This window comes from Leptonotus elevatus, chromosome 20, assembly GCF_054856555.1.
Source record: "Leptonotus elevatus isolate MCC_2025b chromosome 20, RoL_Lele_1.0, whole genome shotgun sequence".
NCBI lineage: Eukaryota > Metazoa > Chordata > Actinopteri > Syngnathiformes > Syngnathidae > Leptonotus > Leptonotus elevatus.
Genome location: NC_141258.1, coordinates 15,668,149 through 15,688,932, shown reverse-complemented (window position 1 = coordinate 15,688,932; position 20,784 = coordinate 15,668,149). Strand labels below are relative to the sequence as shown.

At 41.5% G+C, this 20,784-nt stretch overlaps 1 protein-coding gene across 2 annotated transcripts in view; it reads right to left on the bottom strand.

Moving 5' to 3' along the window:
* The window catches only part of mtr (5-methyltetrahydrofolate-homocysteine methyltransferase), a 69,909-nt gene that overhangs the window by 741 nt on the left and 48,384 nt on the right, over positions 1-20,784 (bottom strand). The window contains exons 26-32 of one of the 2 annotated variants that reach the window (XM_086064746.1): positions 18,919-19,017; positions 18,166-18,241; positions 12,872-13,027; positions 12,052-12,251; positions 11,760-11,960; positions 9,198-9,390; positions 3,558-3,674 (exon numbers count right to left, since the gene is read on the bottom strand). In XM_086064746.1, the coding sequence (XP_085920872.1) occupies positions 3,558-3,674; positions 9,198-9,390; positions 11,760-11,960; positions 12,052-12,251; positions 12,872-13,027; positions 18,166-18,241; positions 18,919-19,017 (1,042 nt within the window). Of the gene's footprint in view, positions 1-3,557; positions 3,675-9,197; positions 9,391-11,759; positions 11,961-12,051; positions 12,252-12,871; positions 13,028-18,165; positions 18,242-18,918; positions 19,018-20,784 lie in introns of those variants that run through there. The other variant, XR_015091752.1, reaches the window with a different exon arrangement.

Here is a 20,784-nt window from a genome sequence, read left to right as displayed (position 1 = left end):
GGCTAAAGCCAAACTGTTTCAGGGTTTTTACTTTATGGACCTACATTCCCCAACCCTATGTGTTTGTATGCTTCAATAAGAGCCTTGCAGTCATGTAACCAGTCACTGGACGTAAACTTTGGAATGAGCAGTGAACAGTCACTTTGCTTCATCTATTACATGCTTTAACCCATTAAGGCCGGAGCGCATTACCGTATTTCTACCACTAGAGCCGGGAGCGCACTAGCGCTCTTCTACCTTTATAGCCGGGAGAGCAGATACGATTTGTTTTGACCAATTCTTTGTCTCTTAGTCGATGAAATGCATCAGAATATACAAAAGAGGGTGGTGTGGGCCTTGTAGCATGTCTTGGAATTTTATTTGAGCATTCATGGCTGACGGAGGTTATGAAATAAATGACGGCGATTGACTACGGGAGGACTTCGAATCAAGATTTTTAAGTGCTATTTTTGTGTGCAGCAATTTGGGCAGTGTTTTAAAAGCGCTATATAAATAAACCTTGACTTGACCTCCCTTTAGATCCAAGCCCCTTCCCACCATGGACTCGTCACCTGTGGGCAAGGCCAAGGGGGTCAGGTGCAGCGTGTGCTGGGTGGCGACCAAAGGCAGGGAGGGGGCCTTGGCGGTCTGAGCCACGGCTAGAGAAGCTGGCTCTAGGGACGCGGAATGTTACCACCTCTCTGGCAGCAAAGAAGTTGGTGTACGAGGTCGAGAGGTTCCAACTAGAAATAGTCAACAGTTCAGAGTACCCACCCAGTTTGGAGTGCATGGAGGAGGTGCTCGAGCGCACTCCCCGCTGCAGACTCTACTGACTTCAATGCTCAAGGTATTCAAGGACATAATTTGGTGGAACAGCCCCCATGATCAGAACCAAAGTGGTGTTGCGTCATTTGGCGTCTGTCCTCGTCACGGATTGTCAATAACAAAAACCGTGTTCAAGCACAAGGACGTCTATATGTGACCTGTCAAACGATCACCATCTCGTGGTGTGTTGGCTCTGATGTTGGGGGAAGATGCTGGTCTGACCTAGCAGACCTAAACATATTGTGAGGGTAGTATCTCCTGTGAGAAGGAGTTTCAACTCCCACCTCCGGCAGAACTACACCTAGGTCCCGAGGGAGGCTGGGGAGATTGAGTCCGTTAGAACCATGCTCCGCACCTTTATTTTTGAGGTGGCTGACCGGAGCTGTGGCCATAAGGTGGTGACTCAAACCTGATGGCGGACACCAACGGTGAGGGATGCTGTCAAGCTGAAGAAGAAGGCCTGACAGGCCGTTTGTGGGACTCAGGAGACAACTGATAGGAACCGGTTGGCCAAGCAGAATGCAGCTTCTGAGTCACAGGGGCAAAAATTTCGAGGAAATTTGTGGTCCACCATCCAGTGTCTCAGGAGAGGTTAGCAGTGCACTCTTAACACTGTATACAGTGGAAATGGGGGGTGCTGCTGACCTCGACCCATGACTTTGGGAGTTGGAAGGGAGAACACCATGAAGACCTCTGACACACCTTCCCTTTGAGAAAGCGGTGTCTGGGGCCTCTGAGGTGGGATTTCTTATCTCTGGGGGTTAAAGTCACTGAGCTGGCACCAAGACACCAGGAAGTGGATTAGATCAGCCTGGAGTTTCTAAAGGCTCTGGATGTTGTGGGGCTGTCCTGGTTAACATGTTTCTGCAACATCACGTGGACATCAGGGACAGTGCCTCTGTATTGGCATCGGGTATAGTGACTCTGTATTGGCAGACTGGGGTCTTGGTCCATTTTTAAGAAGGGGGGCTGAATAGTGTGTTCCAAGAACAGGAGGATCACACTCCTCAGCCTCCCTGGTAAAGTGAATTCAGGGGTGCTGGAGAGGTGGGTCTGTCAGGAAGTAAAATCTCAGATTAAGGAGGAGGAGTGTGGTACAGGAACAGTGGACCAGCTGTACAGTGGAACGACTGTGCCCCCTCGGCAGGCTCCTCGAAGGTGCATGGGAGTTAATCCAACCAGTCTACATGTATTTTGTGATCTTGGAGAAGGCATACGACAGCGTACCTCAGGGGGGTGGGCGTGGTCTGGTGGGGGATGCTTCGGGAGTATGGGGTACTGAACTCGCTGATACAGGCTGTTTTGTCTCTGTACAATCGGTGTCAAGAGTTTGGTCCACATTGCTGACAGTAAGTCAGATCCATTTTCAGCTGTCTTTTGTCACAGATGCTGTTCACAAACTTAATGGAGACTTTCTAAGTGCAGCCAAGGCATTGAGCAGATCCAGTTTTGTAGCCTTAGTGTGTTATTCATGCTTTTTGCAGATGATGTGGTTTCATCAAGTTGCAATCGACAAATCTCACTGAAGTAGTTTGCAGTCCAGTGTGAAGTGGTCAGGATGAAAATCAGCACCTCCAAATGTGAGACCAAAATACTGAGACAGAAAAGAGTGGAGTGCCCTCTTCAGGTCGGAGATGAGATCCTGCCCCAAGTCAGGTATCCTCGGGTCTTGTTCATGGATGGAGCGGGAGATTGAGAGGCAGATCGGTATAGTGTCTGTAGTGATGCAGACTTTGTATCGGTTCTTTGTGGTGAATAAGGAGGTGATCAGAAAAGCAAAGCTCTCAATTCTATGTTATTACCCTCACCTATGGTCAGGAGCTGTGGGTCATGACCGAAAGAACAAGATACCAGATACAAGCGGCTGAAATTAGTTTCCTCTGCGCCGAACCTGGCCTCTTCCTTAGAGATAGGGTGAGAAGCTCGGTCATCTGTATTTTGGTACTGTAATGCGGGAGATTATATCATGGGTTAAAGCAAAAAAAATTAATTTGACTGAAAACTTTTTATTCTTAAAATGACTGTGGTCAAATTTTGCAGTGCAGTGTGGCGCACATTGATTATTTTAAAATAATATTATACATGACAAGTATATATAGCTTGTCCAAACGGGGAGATTTTTAAAGACAAAATTTAAAGGCAGAAAACAGTGCTATGGAGGCATTAAAGTAATCAATGGGTGTCAAGAACAAGAGGGGGCACTCGATGATTTAAAAACAAACAAAAAAAGTACCGGTAGTCAAATTGTGCATTCCAGGCATGATCATGTCAGGAATGAAAAAGGTGAGGAGTATACAACCACACTAAAGGGTACAGGGGCATGTTCCTTTGGAAGAAAATATGCAGTATTTATTATTTAAATTCATCAATTTGATGCATGTTGATAGAAAAAAAAACCTCACATGGCATTCTGATTAATATTACATTTTTGGAATATGAGTTATGAAGCAAAATCCAGCCGTTTTTCGAGCAATCACAGCTCACCTGTTTTCTGAAGCTGTGCTGTGATTGGTTGTTACCTGAGACCTGAGCAACACTGGTGTCATCTTCAGTCAGCAGCAAGTGGCAAAATTGCCGCCCCCTGGGATGGATAAAAACTGCTGGATTTTGCTGCTTAACTCATATTCCACTAATGCAATATTAAACAGAGTAACATATACTAGTGGGGTTGCATAGAACATATTGTCCCAAAATATTTTTGGGGGGTTGACTTCCTCTTTAAGTGAGTGTAAAATACAGTTGGTTTGCAAAACCTGCCTGCTCCTTGGTGATCTTTCCAACAGCAAAGTATGAGGCCTGGGGGTTGGAGAAATAAAGTCCAGAGACTGAGGCAGCGGGCATCATTGCCAGTGACTCTGTCAGGGCAATACCTGAACACATAAACAAGTTGCATTTAATTACACACACGCGCGCACACTAAGTGTTTCCTAAACAATAAATATTGTACTTTGTGGGACTTAAGGGGATGTTTGACTCATTGAGCCATTTTCAACAGTAAGAAGATAATAATTTGTCTATAATTAATGTGATAACCATTATTTTTTTATGAGCAATTAATACCCTTAAAAACACATTTTGCCACTTGCTGTCGACTGTAGATGACATCACCTGTGCTGAGGAAACAGTAATGACCAATCATGGCTCAGTTTGCTGATCAAACCCAGAAAACAGATGAGCCATGGAAAATTTTGTTTTTAATGGTATTAATTGTACATGAAAAATAATTAAGTTATCAAATTAATTCTGGACAAAATTTTAACTCATTCAAATCCAAAAACCTATAAATAAGTTTTTTTAATACTTTGTCCTTCACTCCCAAAAACGTATACGCTTTTTATGCTAGAGCATAAAGAAGGCTTTGATTCAGCTTCTCACATGAAGAGGTTGCTTAAAGCAATGGTAGTTATTACAAAAACGGTCAGCAGGTGGCATCAGAGTATAAGAGATCAGCCAGGGCCATGATGCAACAAGTTTCTTTTCCCAGTGTTTTTAACAGGTTTGTGAATAATGATGAAACTTAGCTATATTCTAATGCTAATTGCTGCAAAACGGAAACAGATACAATTTTTTTTTTCCTGATGAAAGAAGAGACTCTAATCTTTCCTTTGCTAGGCTCCATGTTTTTATAGCAATAGAACAGAATATTCTGTGGGCCTTGCAAAATCAGTCAAAATCCAGTAAAACAGTCTGGAGCGAAGGGGGTTGCTCCAGTGAAAATGTGTGCTGTCAAAGTTAAAGCATTAACTGATTAATTAATCACAAAAAAATATTGCATTATTCATGAATTAATGCAGATTAATCGCACTATTAAATTTGACCATAGATAATCATTTAGTGTGACAGCGGATGGCTACGTTTAAGGTAGCACAGGTTGTTTGAGCAATAAACATAATTACATGCATTAAAGTAAAGCATTTAATAAATGTTTCTGTATAACATTTAGAATATTTGTTCATGTAAAAATATTGGGGTCATTTTTCCCCATTTTTAATTATGCAAATAATTAGAAAATTATTAGAAAAAGAGGAGGATGAGTGTGTGCAGTCGCGTCTTCATAACATTAAATGTCAAAATAATTAACACATAACCGGTGCTCTTCCAATTTGGCGGCAAAAATGTATTGATAAAAAAGCCTTTTATTTTATAAAGTGATTAATCATGATTAATCAAAATTCTAAAATGTGATTAATCTGAATAAAAAATTTAATCGTTTGACAGCGCTAGTGAAAATGGCTGGGAGTGAGTTTTAACTGTTTACTTTGGATCTTCGTTTCCCTTGCCCGGACGCGGGTCACCGGGCCCCCCTCTGGAGCCTGGCCTGGAGGTGGGGTTCGAAGGCGAGCGTCTGGTGGCCGGGCCTATACCCATGGGGCACACAGCCCGAAAAGGCAACGTGGGTCCCCCTTCCCATGGGCTCACCACCGGTGGAAGGGGCCAAAGGGGTCGGGTGCGCAGTGGGTTGGGTGGCAGCCAAAGGCGGGGGCCTTGGCGGTCCGACCCCCAGCTACTGAAGCTAGCTCTGGGGACATGGAATGTCACCTTTCTGGCAGAGAAGGAGCCCGAGCTGGTGTGCGAGGCTGAGAAGTTCCGACTAGATCTAGTCGGACTCGCCTCCACACACGGCTTGGGTTCTGGTACCAATCCTCTTGAGAGGGGCTGGACTCTCTTCCACTCTGGAGTTGCCCACGGTGAGAGGCGCAGAGCAGGTGTGGGCATACTCATTGCCCCCCGGCTAGGCGCCTGTACTCCCTCCGCCTTCGGGTGGGGGGACGGGTCCTGACTGTTGATTGTGCTTAAGCACCGAACAGCAGCACAGAGTACCTACCCTTTCTGGAGTCCTTGGAGGGTGTGCTGGAGAGCGCTCCACCTGGGGACTCCCTCGTTCTGCTGGGGGAATTCAACGCTCACGTGGGTAATGAGGGACGGCCGGGGGCATTCGTATTGCGCCGCTAGAGGTGAAATTCTTGGACTGCCGCAAGACGGGCCAGGGCGAAAGCATTTGCCAAGAATGTTTTCATTAATCAAGAACGAAAGTCGGAGGTTCGAAGACGATCGACAGTGAGATCTGGAAGGGCGTGATTGGGAGGAACGGCCACCCCGATCAAAACCCGAGCGGTGTTTTGTTATTGGACTTCTGTGCTCGCCACGGACTGACCATAACGAACACCATGTTCAAACACAAGGGTGTCCATATGTGCACTTGGCACCAGGACACCCTAGGCTGCAGTTCGATGATCGGCTTTGTTGTCGTGTCATCGGATTTGCGGCCGTATGTGTTGGACACTCGGGTTAAGAGAGGGGCGGAGCTGTCAACTGATCACCACCTGGTGGTGTGTTGGCTCCGATGGCGGGGTAAGATGCTGGTCCGACCGGGCAGACGCAAACGTATTGTGAGGGTATGCTGGGAACATCTGGCAGAATCCCCTGTCAGAAAGAGTTTCAACACCCACATCCGGCAGTACTTCTCCCTTGTCCCGAGGGAAGCGGGGGACATTGAGTCCGAGTGGACCATGTTCCGCGCTTCCATTGTTGAGGCGGCCGATCGGAGTTGTGGCCGTAAGGTGATTGGTGCCTGTCGTGGCGGCAATCCTGGAACCCGCTGGTGGACACCAGCGGTAAGGGATGCCGTCAAGCTGAAGAAGGAGTCCTATTGGGCCTTTTTAGCCTGTGGGACTCCGGAGGCTGCTGACAGGTACCGGCTGGCCAAGCAGAATGCGGCTTCGGCGGTCGCTGAGGCAAAAACTTGGACATGGGAGGAGTTCAGTGAGGCCATAGAAAACGACTTCCGGACGGCTTCGAAGAAATTCTGGTCCACCATGCGGCGTCTCAGGAGAGGAAAGCATTGCGCCATTAACACTGTGTATAGTGGAGATGGAGTGCTGCTGACCTCAACTCGGGACGTCGTGAATCGGTGGGGAGAATACTTCGAAGACCTCCTCAATTACACAGACACGCCTTCCTTTGAGGAAGCAGGGTCTGGGGACTCTGAGGTGGGCTCCCCTATCTCTGGGGTCGAAGTCACTGAGGTGGTTGGAAAGCTCCTCGGTGGCAGGGCCCCGGGGGTGGATGAGATCCGCCCGGAGTTCCTAAAGGCTCTGGATGTTGTGGGGCTTTCGTGGTTGACACGCCTCTACAACATCGCGTGGACATCGAAACAGTGCCTCTGGATTGGCAGACCGGGGTGGTGGTCCCCCTTTTTAAGAAGGGGGACCGGAGGGTGTGTTCCAACTTTAGAAGGATCACACTCCTCAGCCTCCCAGGTAAGGTCTATTCAGGGGTGCTGGAGAGGAGGGTCAGTCGGGAAGTCGAATCTCGGATTCAGGAGGAGCAGTGTGGTTTTCGTCCCGGCCGCGGAACAGTGGACCAGCTCTACATCTTCGGCAGGGGGTTCGTGGGAGTTCGCCCAACCAGTCCACATGTGCTTTGTGGACATGGAGAAGGCGTTTGACCTTGTCCCTCAGGGAGTCCTGTGGGGGGTGCTTCGGGAGTATGGGGTACCGAGCCCCCTGATACGGGCTATTCGGTCCCTGTACGACCTATGTCAGAGTTTCGTCCGCATTGCCGGCAGTAAGTCAAATTTGTTTCCTGTGAGGGTTGGACTCCGCCAAGGTTGCCCTTTGTCACCTATTCTGTTCATAACTTTTATGGACAGAATTTCTAGGCGTAGCTGAGGCGTTGAGGGTGTCCGGTTTGGTGGCCTCAACATTGCATCTCTGCTTTTTGCAGATGATGTGGTCCTGCTGGCTTCTTCAAGCCGTGATCTCCAACTCTCACTGGAGCGGTTCGCGGCCGAGCGTGAAGCAGTTGGGATGAAGATCAGGACCTCCAAATCCGAGACCATGGTCCTTAGTCGGAAAAGGGTGGAGTGCCCTCTCCGGGTCGGGGATGAGATCCTGCCCCAAGTGGAGGAGTTCAAGTATCTTGGGGTCTTGTTCACGAGTGAGGGTAGGTTGGAGCGGGAGATCGACAGGCGGATCGGTGCAGCGTCTGCAGTGATGCGGACGCTGTATCGGTCCGTTGTGGTAAAAGAAGGAGCTGAGCCGAAAGGCAAAGCTCTCGATTTACCGGTCGATCTACGTTCCTGCCCTCACCTGTGGTCACGAGCTGTGGGTCGTGACCGAAAGAACAAGACCCCGGATACAAGCGGCCGAAATGAGTTTCCTCCGCAGGGTATCCGGGCTCTCCCTTAGAGGTAGGGTGAGAAGCTCGGTCATCCGGGACAGTGTAGAGCCGCTACTCCTCCGCGTTGAGAGGAACCAGTTGAGGTGGCTCGAGCATCTGGTTCGGATGCCTCCTGGACGCCTCCCTGGGGAGGTGTTCCGGGCATGTCCCACCGGCGGGAGGCCCCGGGGACGACCCAGGACACGCTGGAGAGACTACGTAGCGGTAGATGATGGATGGATGCTGAAAATGGCTCACTGAGTCAAGTATCACTTTAATGGACCGATAACAAAATAAACCTGACCTGAATCCTGCACACAAAAATTCTCTATGGCCAGGCTTAGGGAGTAACGGAATGCATGTACCTGCTTCGAATGTGCACACTACTTTCCATATAGTGCACAAGTCACACCATTTTGTAGGGGTGTTTTAATGTCCAAAAAAAGAGAAAATGTAGTGCATTCAGAATTAGCCATGAATGCACTTTGAAAAGCAGTGAACAACGATGGTCACTCAACCAGTTGATATAGACCACAATGCATTGCGAGTATGACAAAGAAAAGAAAAAGAGTGACAGCGCAAGCGGTAGAGTGAAAGCGCTGTATTAACTATATACTATGGAAATAATTTGTTTTAGTTGAAAATATGTAAAACAAAGCAAAAAAATATATATATTTTTTTTAGAGACACATTGTACATTTTACTCCTTTTTTTTGCTGGCAATCTAGTGGTGGGAGTCTGAAGCGAACTTATCTGTTGTCTTAAAAATAAAAAAAAGTGGCACCACTGTACATCTAAAATCTGTCTTGACTGTTGTTTCGGTGGGGGGTGGGGGGTTTCAAGAACAATCCTGGCATCCATCTATGGACTATATGCCACGGAAAAGGCGGTACTTCCGATTTACGGGTTTTCACCGATCAACTTTGTTTCCGTTTCTGATTTGCGACGTGTGGGCCGCGTCCCAGTACTTGCGCTTCCGTCTTTTTGCCCCTCGGTTGCACGTTTCCGTCGACGGGTGCGAGGCTGCGAGTGTGTAGTGTCTGTCTCAGTGTCCGAAGCATTTCAGATAGCCGAGACACCCTCCCGCCAATGAGCGGGAGCGCGCGGTTGGGGGGCGCAGGAGTGGGGGTGTGAGTGTTGGAACGTGTCCGGAAACGGCGCTGATGTGTAAAACCCGGAGGTCGGAGGTCCGTTGCATCTACCCCATAGTGATGAAAATTGCATAATCTTACCAATGCTCTCCTGTATACCAGCAAGGTTCCACATTACAATCTTCTCAGTGTGATCAGGCTGGCTTGGGTAGCCTGCAGCTGGTCTGATACCCTGATAACGAACCCTGTGGAGGTCGGAGGTCTGTAGAGATTCATCGCCACAATAGCCCCACAGTTCTCTGCGCACACGAACATGTAGCTCCTCCGCAAATGCCTGGGGAAAATACCAACAAGGTCAAGTTCCACTTGCTGTACATTACTCTAAAGGTGCTCTCAGAGTGTATTGTTATTGACTGGAACGTGGGAGGAAACCGGAGTACCTGAAGAAAACAGGCAAACCCCACACAGGAGAGCTGGAGCTCAAAATTTGAACCCTGGACCTCTGAACTGTGAGGCAGATGTGCTAAGAGCACCCTTCCTCCATACCATCTTGCCTTTTTACCATTTAAATCTTAAATTAAAATCTAATCAAATTGTACACCAGTTTAGTACAATACTACTCAGACTGGTACCCCGCATGAAAATTGTGCTGTACCAGTCAAGATTTTTTTTTATGAAACTTGACACTGGAAATAAAAAAATCTGTACCATACTTAAATGAAGTCCAGCTTTGCAGCTTGTGCTAACAGATAATTGGGTGGACAACGCAAAGCAAAAATTCTATCTGTCAATAGTAATTTTCACGGATCAGTCTAACAGATAGTATTATTCAAGTTTAACTGAATAGTCTGACCAGTTGTAGACATCTAATATGGAGGACCAAAGCTGCCAAAATTTAAAATAAATACATGACTAAATAAATGAATAAAAGTGAAAATAAAAATGGATATAAAATTATATATATATATATATATATAAATATATATATACACACATATACATACATATGTATAATATATATATATATATATAAATATATATGTATATAATATATATATATATATATAAATATATATATATGTATATATTCATATAATATATATATAAATACATATATATATGTAAATATATATGTATGTATGTATGTATATATATATATATATATATATATATATATATATATATAGATGAATAAAAGTAAAAATAAAAAAGATTCAAAATATAAAAATAAATGTCAAACTAAATACAAAAATAAATACAGTGGAAACTCGGAGTTTGAACGTATCGGAACTCGTACGAATCGGACTTCAACCAGAAAATCTGAGTAAAAAATGCCTCGGAGTTTGAACTCATTTTCGGAGTTTGAACACCCAAGCAAAGCAAGCTAAGTCGAACGTACCTTGAAAACGGGTAGCCGAGTGAAGCAGAGCGAAGCCGAGCAATGCCGAATGCTCACGTTGCAGTAGTTAAGACAATGAACAGCTCATTTCCAGTCAGATCCTGAATACTCCCGGAGGTGCTCCGTACTCGCGAGTGCATTTTGATTTTTCCACAACATTTTTCTTCGCAATGGGCCCAAAGAAAGACAACAGTGCCAGTGGCAGCAAAGAAAAACATACAGTGCTACAAACCACAGTGGAATTAGGAAGGAGATTATTGCGCAGTTGTAACTACCGTGACTACTTCTGTAAATACTGGCAAGAGGAACCCCCTTAGCTCTTCAACAACGTGCCTAACATTAAACAACGCACGCAAGGACTGCTTAGTAGTCTAACAATATGCCTAATGTAAAATACACAAACTCAGCACTGAACTAAAGCATGCATTAACATAGCATTTATCATCCACTGATGCCAGCACACCACAACAAAAAAGGTAAGATGTTTTTTATTGTTTAAATACTGTACATGGTGTAAATGTAAAAAAACATTAATAGAAATTACAATAATAATTTTCTGTTTTTGGAGCTTGGGAACGGATTCATTGCATTTACATTATTTCTTATGGGGAAAATTTTTTCGGAGGTTGAACAATTCTGACGAATTATGTTCAAACTCCGAGGTACCACTGTATATAGAAATAAATATCAATCAATAAATAAAGACGCTCTGCTCTCACATTTATTTATTTCATGCTGCAGACACTCTGTCAGGTCACTCGACCATTTAAAGGCAGTTTGCAATGGCGGAGTCCAACCCCAAGACACACTTAGGACCGCCCCATCTTTTGAATAACATTCGACCTGACAGAGCGTTTGCAGCATGAAATAAATAAATGTGAGAGAAGAGCGTTTTTATTTATTTATTGATATTTAATTATATTTATTTATTTATTTTTATATTATTTTGTATTATTATTTATTTTTTGAATGCTGGTTTTTATATATATATATTTTATTTTATATTAATTATTTATTTAGGGATATATGTATTTTTTGTTGTTGTTGTTTTTATTTCCATTTATATTTTCCCTTTTCTTAATTTATTTAGTCATTTATTTAGTTTTTTGGGCAGATTTGGTCCTCCATAATATAACAGACTTTGACTATTGCAAGCATTTCATGAATTTATTTATCGCCTATAATTAAAATGCAAAATTTAATTTGCAAATTTTTTTAACTGAGCCTGTAAAAGCATTACAAGAAATGCCAAATGGAGTCACTTAAATACACTGCAGTGATGAGCAATAGGGTCCGTCCTGCACCTCTGCCAGTCGGTCAGCCAATGCTTTGACCATAATACTGCTGTAGTCATCACCCTCAGCCTGGAACTGATGACTCATTTCCTCGGCACCAAATATTCCCACAGCAAATATTCCAATGTAGTCAGCTAGGCCGCTACCTATGGGTGCAACAAAGTCAGCCAAGCACAGGTAGGGCTCTGAATGTGCAACGTCCTTTTCCACCTGAAGCAGATAAATATATAGGTTTGTCTATCTTCAAAAGCACTTTTTGTCGACCTAATGTTGACAAGACCATATGAATATTTTCTCTCACCTGCTGCCGTAAACCGTGCAATACTGAGATTGGCTTGGAATCTCTGTGCACTGTATCGTCATGATTGTACACATTGATGTCATCACCATTACTCTGGGCCTGCCAGAACCCAACCAGTCCTCGCCCCGTCACACTTAAGTTTTCAATCATTTGGTTAAGCAGCCGCTGGGCATCATCGAAAACTTTACGTGCCTCCAATCCTGCAAGGGTTCATTATTTGCTTGTTAGGACCAATTATTTATGAGATAAAACAAGTTCAAATCGGCATCATTTATAGTTTGACATATCCTATATTAGGGCTGTGCAATTAATAGAAAATTGAAATTGTAATTGAACAATTACAATTATTACACTCCACGATTAGAAAAAAAGATTATTAATTTTAATTATTTAAATGTTACAAAAGCTCTACGGCAATTTGTAAGTGTACAGCAATGTAACTCAAATGCACGATATTTGTTTCAATGATTGTTACAATGAAACCATGCTTGAATTTATACATTTGTACCTTTTTTGTTATCTTAAAAACTAATTTTATAAATTTTGTTTGGTCCAAAAGGAACTTTCATGATCAGTGTTTCAAATAATTTTATTTGGAACTTAAAAAATATAATAAAAAACGTAGTATTTTTTACATGTTTAAACATTTTCTTGTTTTGTACCCAAAAATATACGATCGTTTGAATAATCGTGATTTCGATTATTACCGGAATAATGGTGATTAATATTTTTTCAATAATCAAGCAGCCCTATCCTATATTGAAAAATACATGTTAGAATCATCAGGAAGAGAATAACCTAACGAAATATGAATACATACCAACTGTCTTGTCATTGAAGATCTTAGGGTAACCTCGATTAGGATATTTCCCCCTGAGCTGCCAGACGTCAAAAAAAGGCTTCCAATCAATGAAATCAACCAGTTTGGTCAGGTCGTACTGATCAAACACACGGGTGCCAAAAAACTGAGGACACACTGAACGATAAATGAAAATAATTGTTATCCTCAATACCAGTTGCATTTGAAGCATTGCATTTAACTAAACATTCCCAAGTGCATACACAAAATAAAACAAACAAACAGAAAGGATCCTGCAGCTAACATCCTAGAATCACACTGTACTACCATTTTTCACATTTCATCACATAATTCATTTATATACAAAGTTATCTAACATCATTCATAATTTATTTTCCAATTATTGCTTTTTTTTTTTTTTTTTTTTGCTTTTAAAACTTAACCTTTTAACCAATACAAGCAGGTATGGGGTAAGATGGTTCCAGTATGAAATTGCTCTATACAGAACTGTTCTTTTAAGTGCATTAGTTCTGGGTATAGGCATGGTGAAGTGATTACCCAGGGCCTGTCTGGTGTCATAGTTATGCCTTTAAGTGACTGATGGCAGTTGTGAAAACAACTTTTACCCCGAAATGTAGATATTTCTTAAAAACAAAATTAGTCGACATGCCAGTCTATCATCCACCATCATCCAAGACAGCCATCATCCAAGACAGTCTAACATGCATGCTGTCAACACTGCATCTAATTGAACAACTGAGGGCCAAACGAGCCGCTCTTCTGAATAATTTGAAGCTTTGTAAGATGTTGTTTTGATGCACTAGACCATAGCTGTCAAACTCCGGTCCTCGAGGGCCGCAGTCCTGCAGGTTTTGGAGGTTTCCCTCTTCCAACACAAGTTTATACCAATCAGCAGGATTGTTATCAGGCTTATGCAGAGCTTGCTGATGAGCTGATCATATATCAGCTGTGTTGGAGAACGGAAACATTCAAAACTTGCAGGACTGCGGCCTTCCAGGACCATAGTTTGACACCTATGCACTAGACCAAACTGTTGGGCAATAGTCCAAATGAGACAAGACTAAAGATTTATTTAACAATTTAAGTATAGTTTCATTTAACAAGTAGGTACTCCTCCTAATATTTGAGATATTTCTGCTCATTTTAGACACAATGTCATTGATATGAGAAGACCAAGATAAAGTTTCATCAACAGTAACTCCCAACAGTTTGGATTTTCTCACCTGTTCTAAGACAGCTCCATTCATAGACAGACATAGCCTAGGATTCAGTCTTATGGCATGTTTGGTACCAAAAACAATACACTTTGGCTTCAAAACATGAACTTTTAACTTATTTTCATTGACCCAAATTAGAAACTTGCACCAGTTCATCTTGAAGCAAGCCATTTACAGTGCCAATATTTTCTGCAGCGACATACATGGTGGTATCATCTACATACATCATTACACCTGCATTTTTTGTTAGTATGAATGGCATATCATTAGCAAAGAAGGAATAAAGGAGAGGCCCCTACCTTGTGAAATACCAGTTTTAAGTGTGACAATGTTTGACTGTGTGCCATTAAACAATACACATTGTTTTCTGTTTGCCAAATAACTTTCTATAAGGTTTACCACTGTATAATTTAACCTACAAGCATATATATCAAAAGCTGCACTAAAATCTAACAGTACAGTGCCTACTATTAATTTCTTATCAATATATTTAACCAGTTATCAGTGAGAGATGTCAGTGCAGTACATGTGGAAAATCCTGCCTTATAAGCATGTTGGAAATCAGAATTAATTCTGTTATTTTCGAAATACTGCTGAATCTGCTTAAATAACATTCCCTCGAAGATTTTACTCAAAACGGGTAGAATACTTATTGGTCTACTGTTAGGTCCTGAAAACTGCTCTCTATTGTTTTTAAGTAGAGGAATTACCTTTGCTGTCTTCCATTACTGCGGAAACACACATTCATGAAAGCATAATGTAAATATATCAAAAATTGGCTCCACCACAGTTCTGGCAGCAATAATATTCCATCTAAATTATCATACCACAGGGTTTATCACATTTTAATTATAAAATCAGTTTTTCAAGGTCATCCATATTAACCATTTTGAATTCAAAGCAACAATCCTTATCCACCATCATTTCTTTTTAATGATATAATCTGAAAGATTACTGGGCCCAGTCGTCATATGCATTCTTATGTTATTTACTTTGCTAATGAAATAATTATTAAAATTGTTTGCCATTTCAAACGTAGTAATATATTCACTATCAATTTCCAGAAACCCAGGTGTTTTATTTACTTTATCCATACCTATAACTACTTTAAGTGTTTTCCATAATTATTTACTTTTATTTTTGCAATCTATGATTTTGGATTGATAATTTTTTTTCCTTTTGTCCATTTATTTTATTGACTTTGTTCCTCCATGACCTAAAAGCTTGCCAATCCCCTGCATTATTTGATACAATAGCTTTTTTTCAGCAAATCTCTCCGTTTCATACTGCATCGCAATTCATTATCTATCTAGGGGGTCCTAACTGATCGAATGGACAACTTTTTAATTGGAGCATGTTTATCACAGATCTCAGAAAATAATGTCATAAAAGCAACTAAGGCAGGCTGTGCATGCATATAATCCAGAACATCGTGCCAATTTACATTTTGTACATCATTCATGAAGTCTGTTTCAGAAAATATTTCATAAATTCTTTTTAATATGAATTTAGTTCCAGATTTGGGAACTTTTGTTTTGATTGTTATTGCAATAATATTGTGATCACTAAATCCAACTGGCACAGACACTGGTTTGTCTGGGGAAAGCTATAAAGTCATCTAAAAAAAAAAGAAGAGCTTCATCATTCCACTGTAAAGCAGATCATCTGCAACTAGAGAACACTGAAAATTACTACAAACCAGGCTAGAAGTGGATGACCTTCTAAAAATATCAGTAAGACCCACAAGACAAATGATAATACATAAAGGGATTTGTAGACCTTTTTGCTGCATCTGGGAGACATGTGCATGATTCAACAATCAGAAGAAAAGTCTCTGCTCACAAAAAAGATCAAAGCTGCCAATCTCAGTTTTGCCAGCGAGTACTTGGACATATCTGAAGCTTTTTGGAAGTCCTTTCTTTGGACAGATGAGTCCAAAATTGAACTGTTTGGTCACAAATAAAACAGTCATGTTTGGTGAAAAGTCAACACTGCATACCAGCAAAAGAACCTTCTCCCTAGAGTGAAGCATGGAGGTGAGAATGTTAAATTCTGGGCTAGTTTTTGATCCTCAGGACCTGGACAACTCCACATAATCCAAGGAATCATGAATTCAGAGGAATATTGTGAAATCCTGGAACATAACCTGAAGCCGACCTTTGTGAAGTTACAGCCTGATAGAAGATAGATCATGCAACATGACAATAATCCAAAGCATTCCAGCAATACAACCAAGGAATGGCTGAAGAACAACAAGATTCATGTTCTGGATGTGCCCAGTCAAAATCCTGATTTAAATTCTTTCAAAATACTGTGGCGGGACCGGGGTTATTATAGTTGTGGAATTTTTCATTTTAGTTAGTTTTTATTTCGTTTTGAGTTTTGGTTTTTAAATGTAGTTAGTTTAAATTAGTTTTCAAGGTGGTTCTGTTAGTTTTTATTAGTTTTAGTTTTTTCATAAATGCTTAGTTTTAGTTAGTTTCAGTATTAGTTTTATTTATTTATTTTTATTTTTTATGTGTATTACTTGTGCGCAATATTTAAAAAAACACCAAGGGAGCAACGTCGTCTGAAGGTGCTTTTCTATTGGCTGCTGCTAGATGACGTCACTTTTGTGTGACACACTTTCAAATGTCCTTATTCCGGGTTAATATCCAAATAAATCTACCTAAAATCACATTTAAAATCATCCCCAAAGGCTCATGCATTAAATTTATTACCAAAGACTAAATCAAAGGACATTTTTGCTATAATTATAGTTAGTTTTAGTTAGTTTTGTAAACATAAAATGTAGTTTCAGTTAGTTTTCGTTTTTTTTTTAAGCATTTTCATTTTTATTTTATTTCGTTAACAAAATAGTTTTTTTAATTTTAGTTTTAGTTTTTTTGTTAGTTTTAGTTAACTAAAATAATTTTGGACGGGACCTGAAGCGGGCAGTTTATGCTAGACGCCCATCCAACCTCTCTCAATTGGGTGCATTTTGCAAAGAAGAGTAGCAAAATTTCCCCCAAAGTAGATGTGAAAACTGATAAATTGCTAAAGAGTTTGGATGAAGTTCTCATTGCAAAAGGAGGTGCAATGTCCGATTAAGTGAGAGGTGCACATACTTTTGCACCCATTAAATCTGAGTTTTTCTTAAATCAACAACTTTTGCTCAATAATGAATGACAATATTATCATTCTTTTTGTTCAGGTCCATTATTTTCAATGTCAGGATTGTAGATTTGGGTATGACTAAACATTTAATAAGGTTATTTTAATATTTTATACAAAAAATCTGGCCTGCAGGGTTCACAAACTTTTGAGCAGCACTGTATATTTCCTGATTTTTATCTGTTGCGTTCTGCATCATGTTGCATTTGTTGTTTAATTGCTAAAAATTTGAAGGTGGCCTATAACAACAACCGATCAATAAGGGTTTGTGATGTGGAATGTGAATTTGAAGCCATAAGGTCTCAATAGCATCAACACACAAATCTCTCCCGATTTTTGCTAGAATATTATTTTTCAGAAAAAAAGCAATACCACTTCCAAATCTATTTCTGTCCAGTCTATATATATTGTACATTTGTATTGATACTTCTGAATCGGCTATTGTGTTATCCAAGTGTGTATCAGAAATAGTCATTATATGTATATCATTTTTATGCAGAATAGTACTTATTTCGTCAATCTTATTTCTTAAACTACAAATATCCAAGTGTGCAAATCTCAATCCTTTTTTTGGTAGTTTGTTTAACATTTAAATAAACAAAAATAAATAAATATAAGAAAGTAACATAAAATAACTTATGCTAACTTTAACGTAACCATTTGCTGTCAATCTAAAGGATAATCTGGTGTCAACATTAATAGTGTGATTAGTCTGTGTTATTACATGATTAATGCAATATTTTTTTGTGATTAATCAATTTAGTTAGCGCTTTAACTTTGACAGCACTAATCTCAAGGCACCACTGTATTAGTTTCAGGTGAGGCTATATATGCAGCCACACTCCTTTTTTCATCAAAAAATGTGCCAAATTACTGAATGCTATGACAGATAATGTATAAATAGAAAAACTCAAGACAATTTACCCGGCTTAGGTGCCGATAGCCAGTCAATATGTAGTGCTTTTTCTCTAGCCTGGGACAGAGACAGATAACGACGATCCTGAAAAGAAAAAGAAAAATGGACATTGCGAGAGGCAAGCCAGTTCCATTATCTAAAGACAAAGTACATCACAGTGCAGTATTAACTCATTCACTCCTAGCTATTTTCACTGAAGCAACCCCTTTCGCTCCCAGCTTCTTTTTTTTTTACCGGATTTTGACTGATTTTGCAAGATCCACAGAATATTGTGTTCTATTGCTATAAAAACATGGAATCTAACAAAAGAACGTTTAGTCTCTTCTTTCATCAGGAAAAAAAAAGTATATTTGTATCTGTTTCTCTTTTGCAGCAATTAGAATTAGAAAATAGCTAAATTTGTTCATTATTCACAAACTTGTTGAAAACACTGGGAAAAAGAACTTGTTGCAAGATGGCCATGGCTGATCTCTTATACTCTGCTGCCACCTACTGGCCGTTTTTTTTTTAAATAACTACCATTGCTTTATGAGTCCTTTTCATGTCAGAAGCTGTATCAAAGCCTTCTGTATGCGCTAGCATTAAAAAAAATAAAAAATATATAAAAAACGTATAAGTACGTTTTGGGGAGCGCAGGACAAAGTATTAAAAACCGTATTTGTACGTTTTTGGGTTTGAATGAGTTAATATGTAATGTGAAATGGAAAATGACTACAATTATAGGAAAAATCATGTAAGTGTACCGGTACGCTTTGCCATACCCTCATGGAGTCATAATGCTCCTGTCTTATCTCTTCATATTCCTCTTTTATGTCTTCAAAGTAGTCTTCTTTCGACCTATCATCCAAAAGCTGAGAACACTGGCACACAATGAAGAAAAAATTTCTGTTACTTCGCATTACCCAAAAATGTTTTAATAAAAATGTGTGGTCAACACAAAAAAAATTCTTCATACACTGTAAAAAATAGGGAGTGATAGTTACTAGCAAATTCTAAGCAAATTTTACAAGGAGAGTATTGAGTACATTTTACCAGTTTATTTTAAAAAGTTAATCAAGCATTGAGGAACAAATTCATGAACTTCAGCTTAGGAGACACTCAACCTGTGCTATGCCACTCTTGTTTGCCATTATTCTGCATTGCTGCTGTGTCCAAAATGAGACCAAAAATGCTCTTGGAGGTACAAGGATTCCACCTGACACCAGCAATATACTAACACACAGCAGGCATGGCGGCTCAGGTGGTAGACCATTCCGTGGGTATGTTCCTCAACCCTTAACTCTTTGACTGCCATAAACGTTATAAAACGTTTAGCATAAACCTAGGGAAGGGCGCCGAGGACGTTAAAAGACGTCCCCTATGTTTCTTTTTTTTTTTTTCAAAAACGGGTGCAGGAAAGCCTTGGGCAGCTGTGCTGAAAGTATCAGGCAGATATGATTAGTCAAAGACTCGTTTTGGCCCCTAGAGGGCAGCGATGACTCTCTTTGCACAAGGTTGGATGGGCCGCCCACCGTGGGCGTCAGTAGAAGACGTGAGGCGGAGCTAGAGTGTTGAGGAGACAATGGCTGATCCAAGCCACAATGGCTTGACCAAGCAACCGGTTACAAGCAGCTCACGCTTGAGCATTTTTTTCAAAGACGGAAAGCATCAATCAATACTAAAAAGCGCATTGATGTCGACGATGATGATGACTCCGAGCTCTACGCCAAAGTTGGAAGCTTTGGCGCGACTGTTACTATCACGTAGTAAGCCTCACCGGCTAAGCGCGGCTAGCGCGGCTAGCGCTGCTAAGGCCGGAAAACGCGCACAATAGCCGGCCGGGTACTTCTGCACAAGCGGACATTCGATCGGGCGATGGAGAGTTGGCATCGACCAATGCAGATTGATGATGATGATGATGATGACTCCGAGTTTGACGCCAAAGTTGGAAGCCTGGACGTGTTTACGATCACGTAGTAAGCCTCACCGGCTAAGCGCGGCTAGCGCGGCTAGCGCTGCTAAGGCCGGAAAACGCGCACAATAGCCGGCCGGGTACTTCTGCACAAGCGGACATTCGATCGGACGATGGAGAGTAGTCGAAAAGCATCGACCAATGCACATTGATGATGATGATGATGGTCACTCCCGAGGTTGACGCCGGAGTTGGAAGCATTGACGCGGCCGTTATTCTCTCGTCATAAAGCCTCACCGGCTAGCGCTGCTAACGCCGGAAAACGCGGAGCTGCACAAGCGGACATTCGATCGGACAATGAAGAGTACCCCGAGTCCAATGCATATTCATCGGAGGAGCGGGTACAGTCTGATCACGGAGAAGACACTGTTTCTGGACTACGATGCCACCATGAATGGAGTGGATAAAATGGATCAGAACATCTCCTACCACCCGGTATAGCAACTGAAGGACACGGGGAAGCGAGACGTAACGAAACCGTAGCATGATCCTGATATTAGACTTGATGACACACTGCAGTATATACTTGCTATTCCCCGGAAAAAAACGGCCTGCAAGAAAGTGGCGCACGCGAAGAGGCAATCTGTTGTGCAAATGCTGTTGCGTCTCCTTGCACGCAGGAGAGTGTTACAAAAAGAAAAACTGTCGTTGAAACATCCACATATTTGTAAATAGC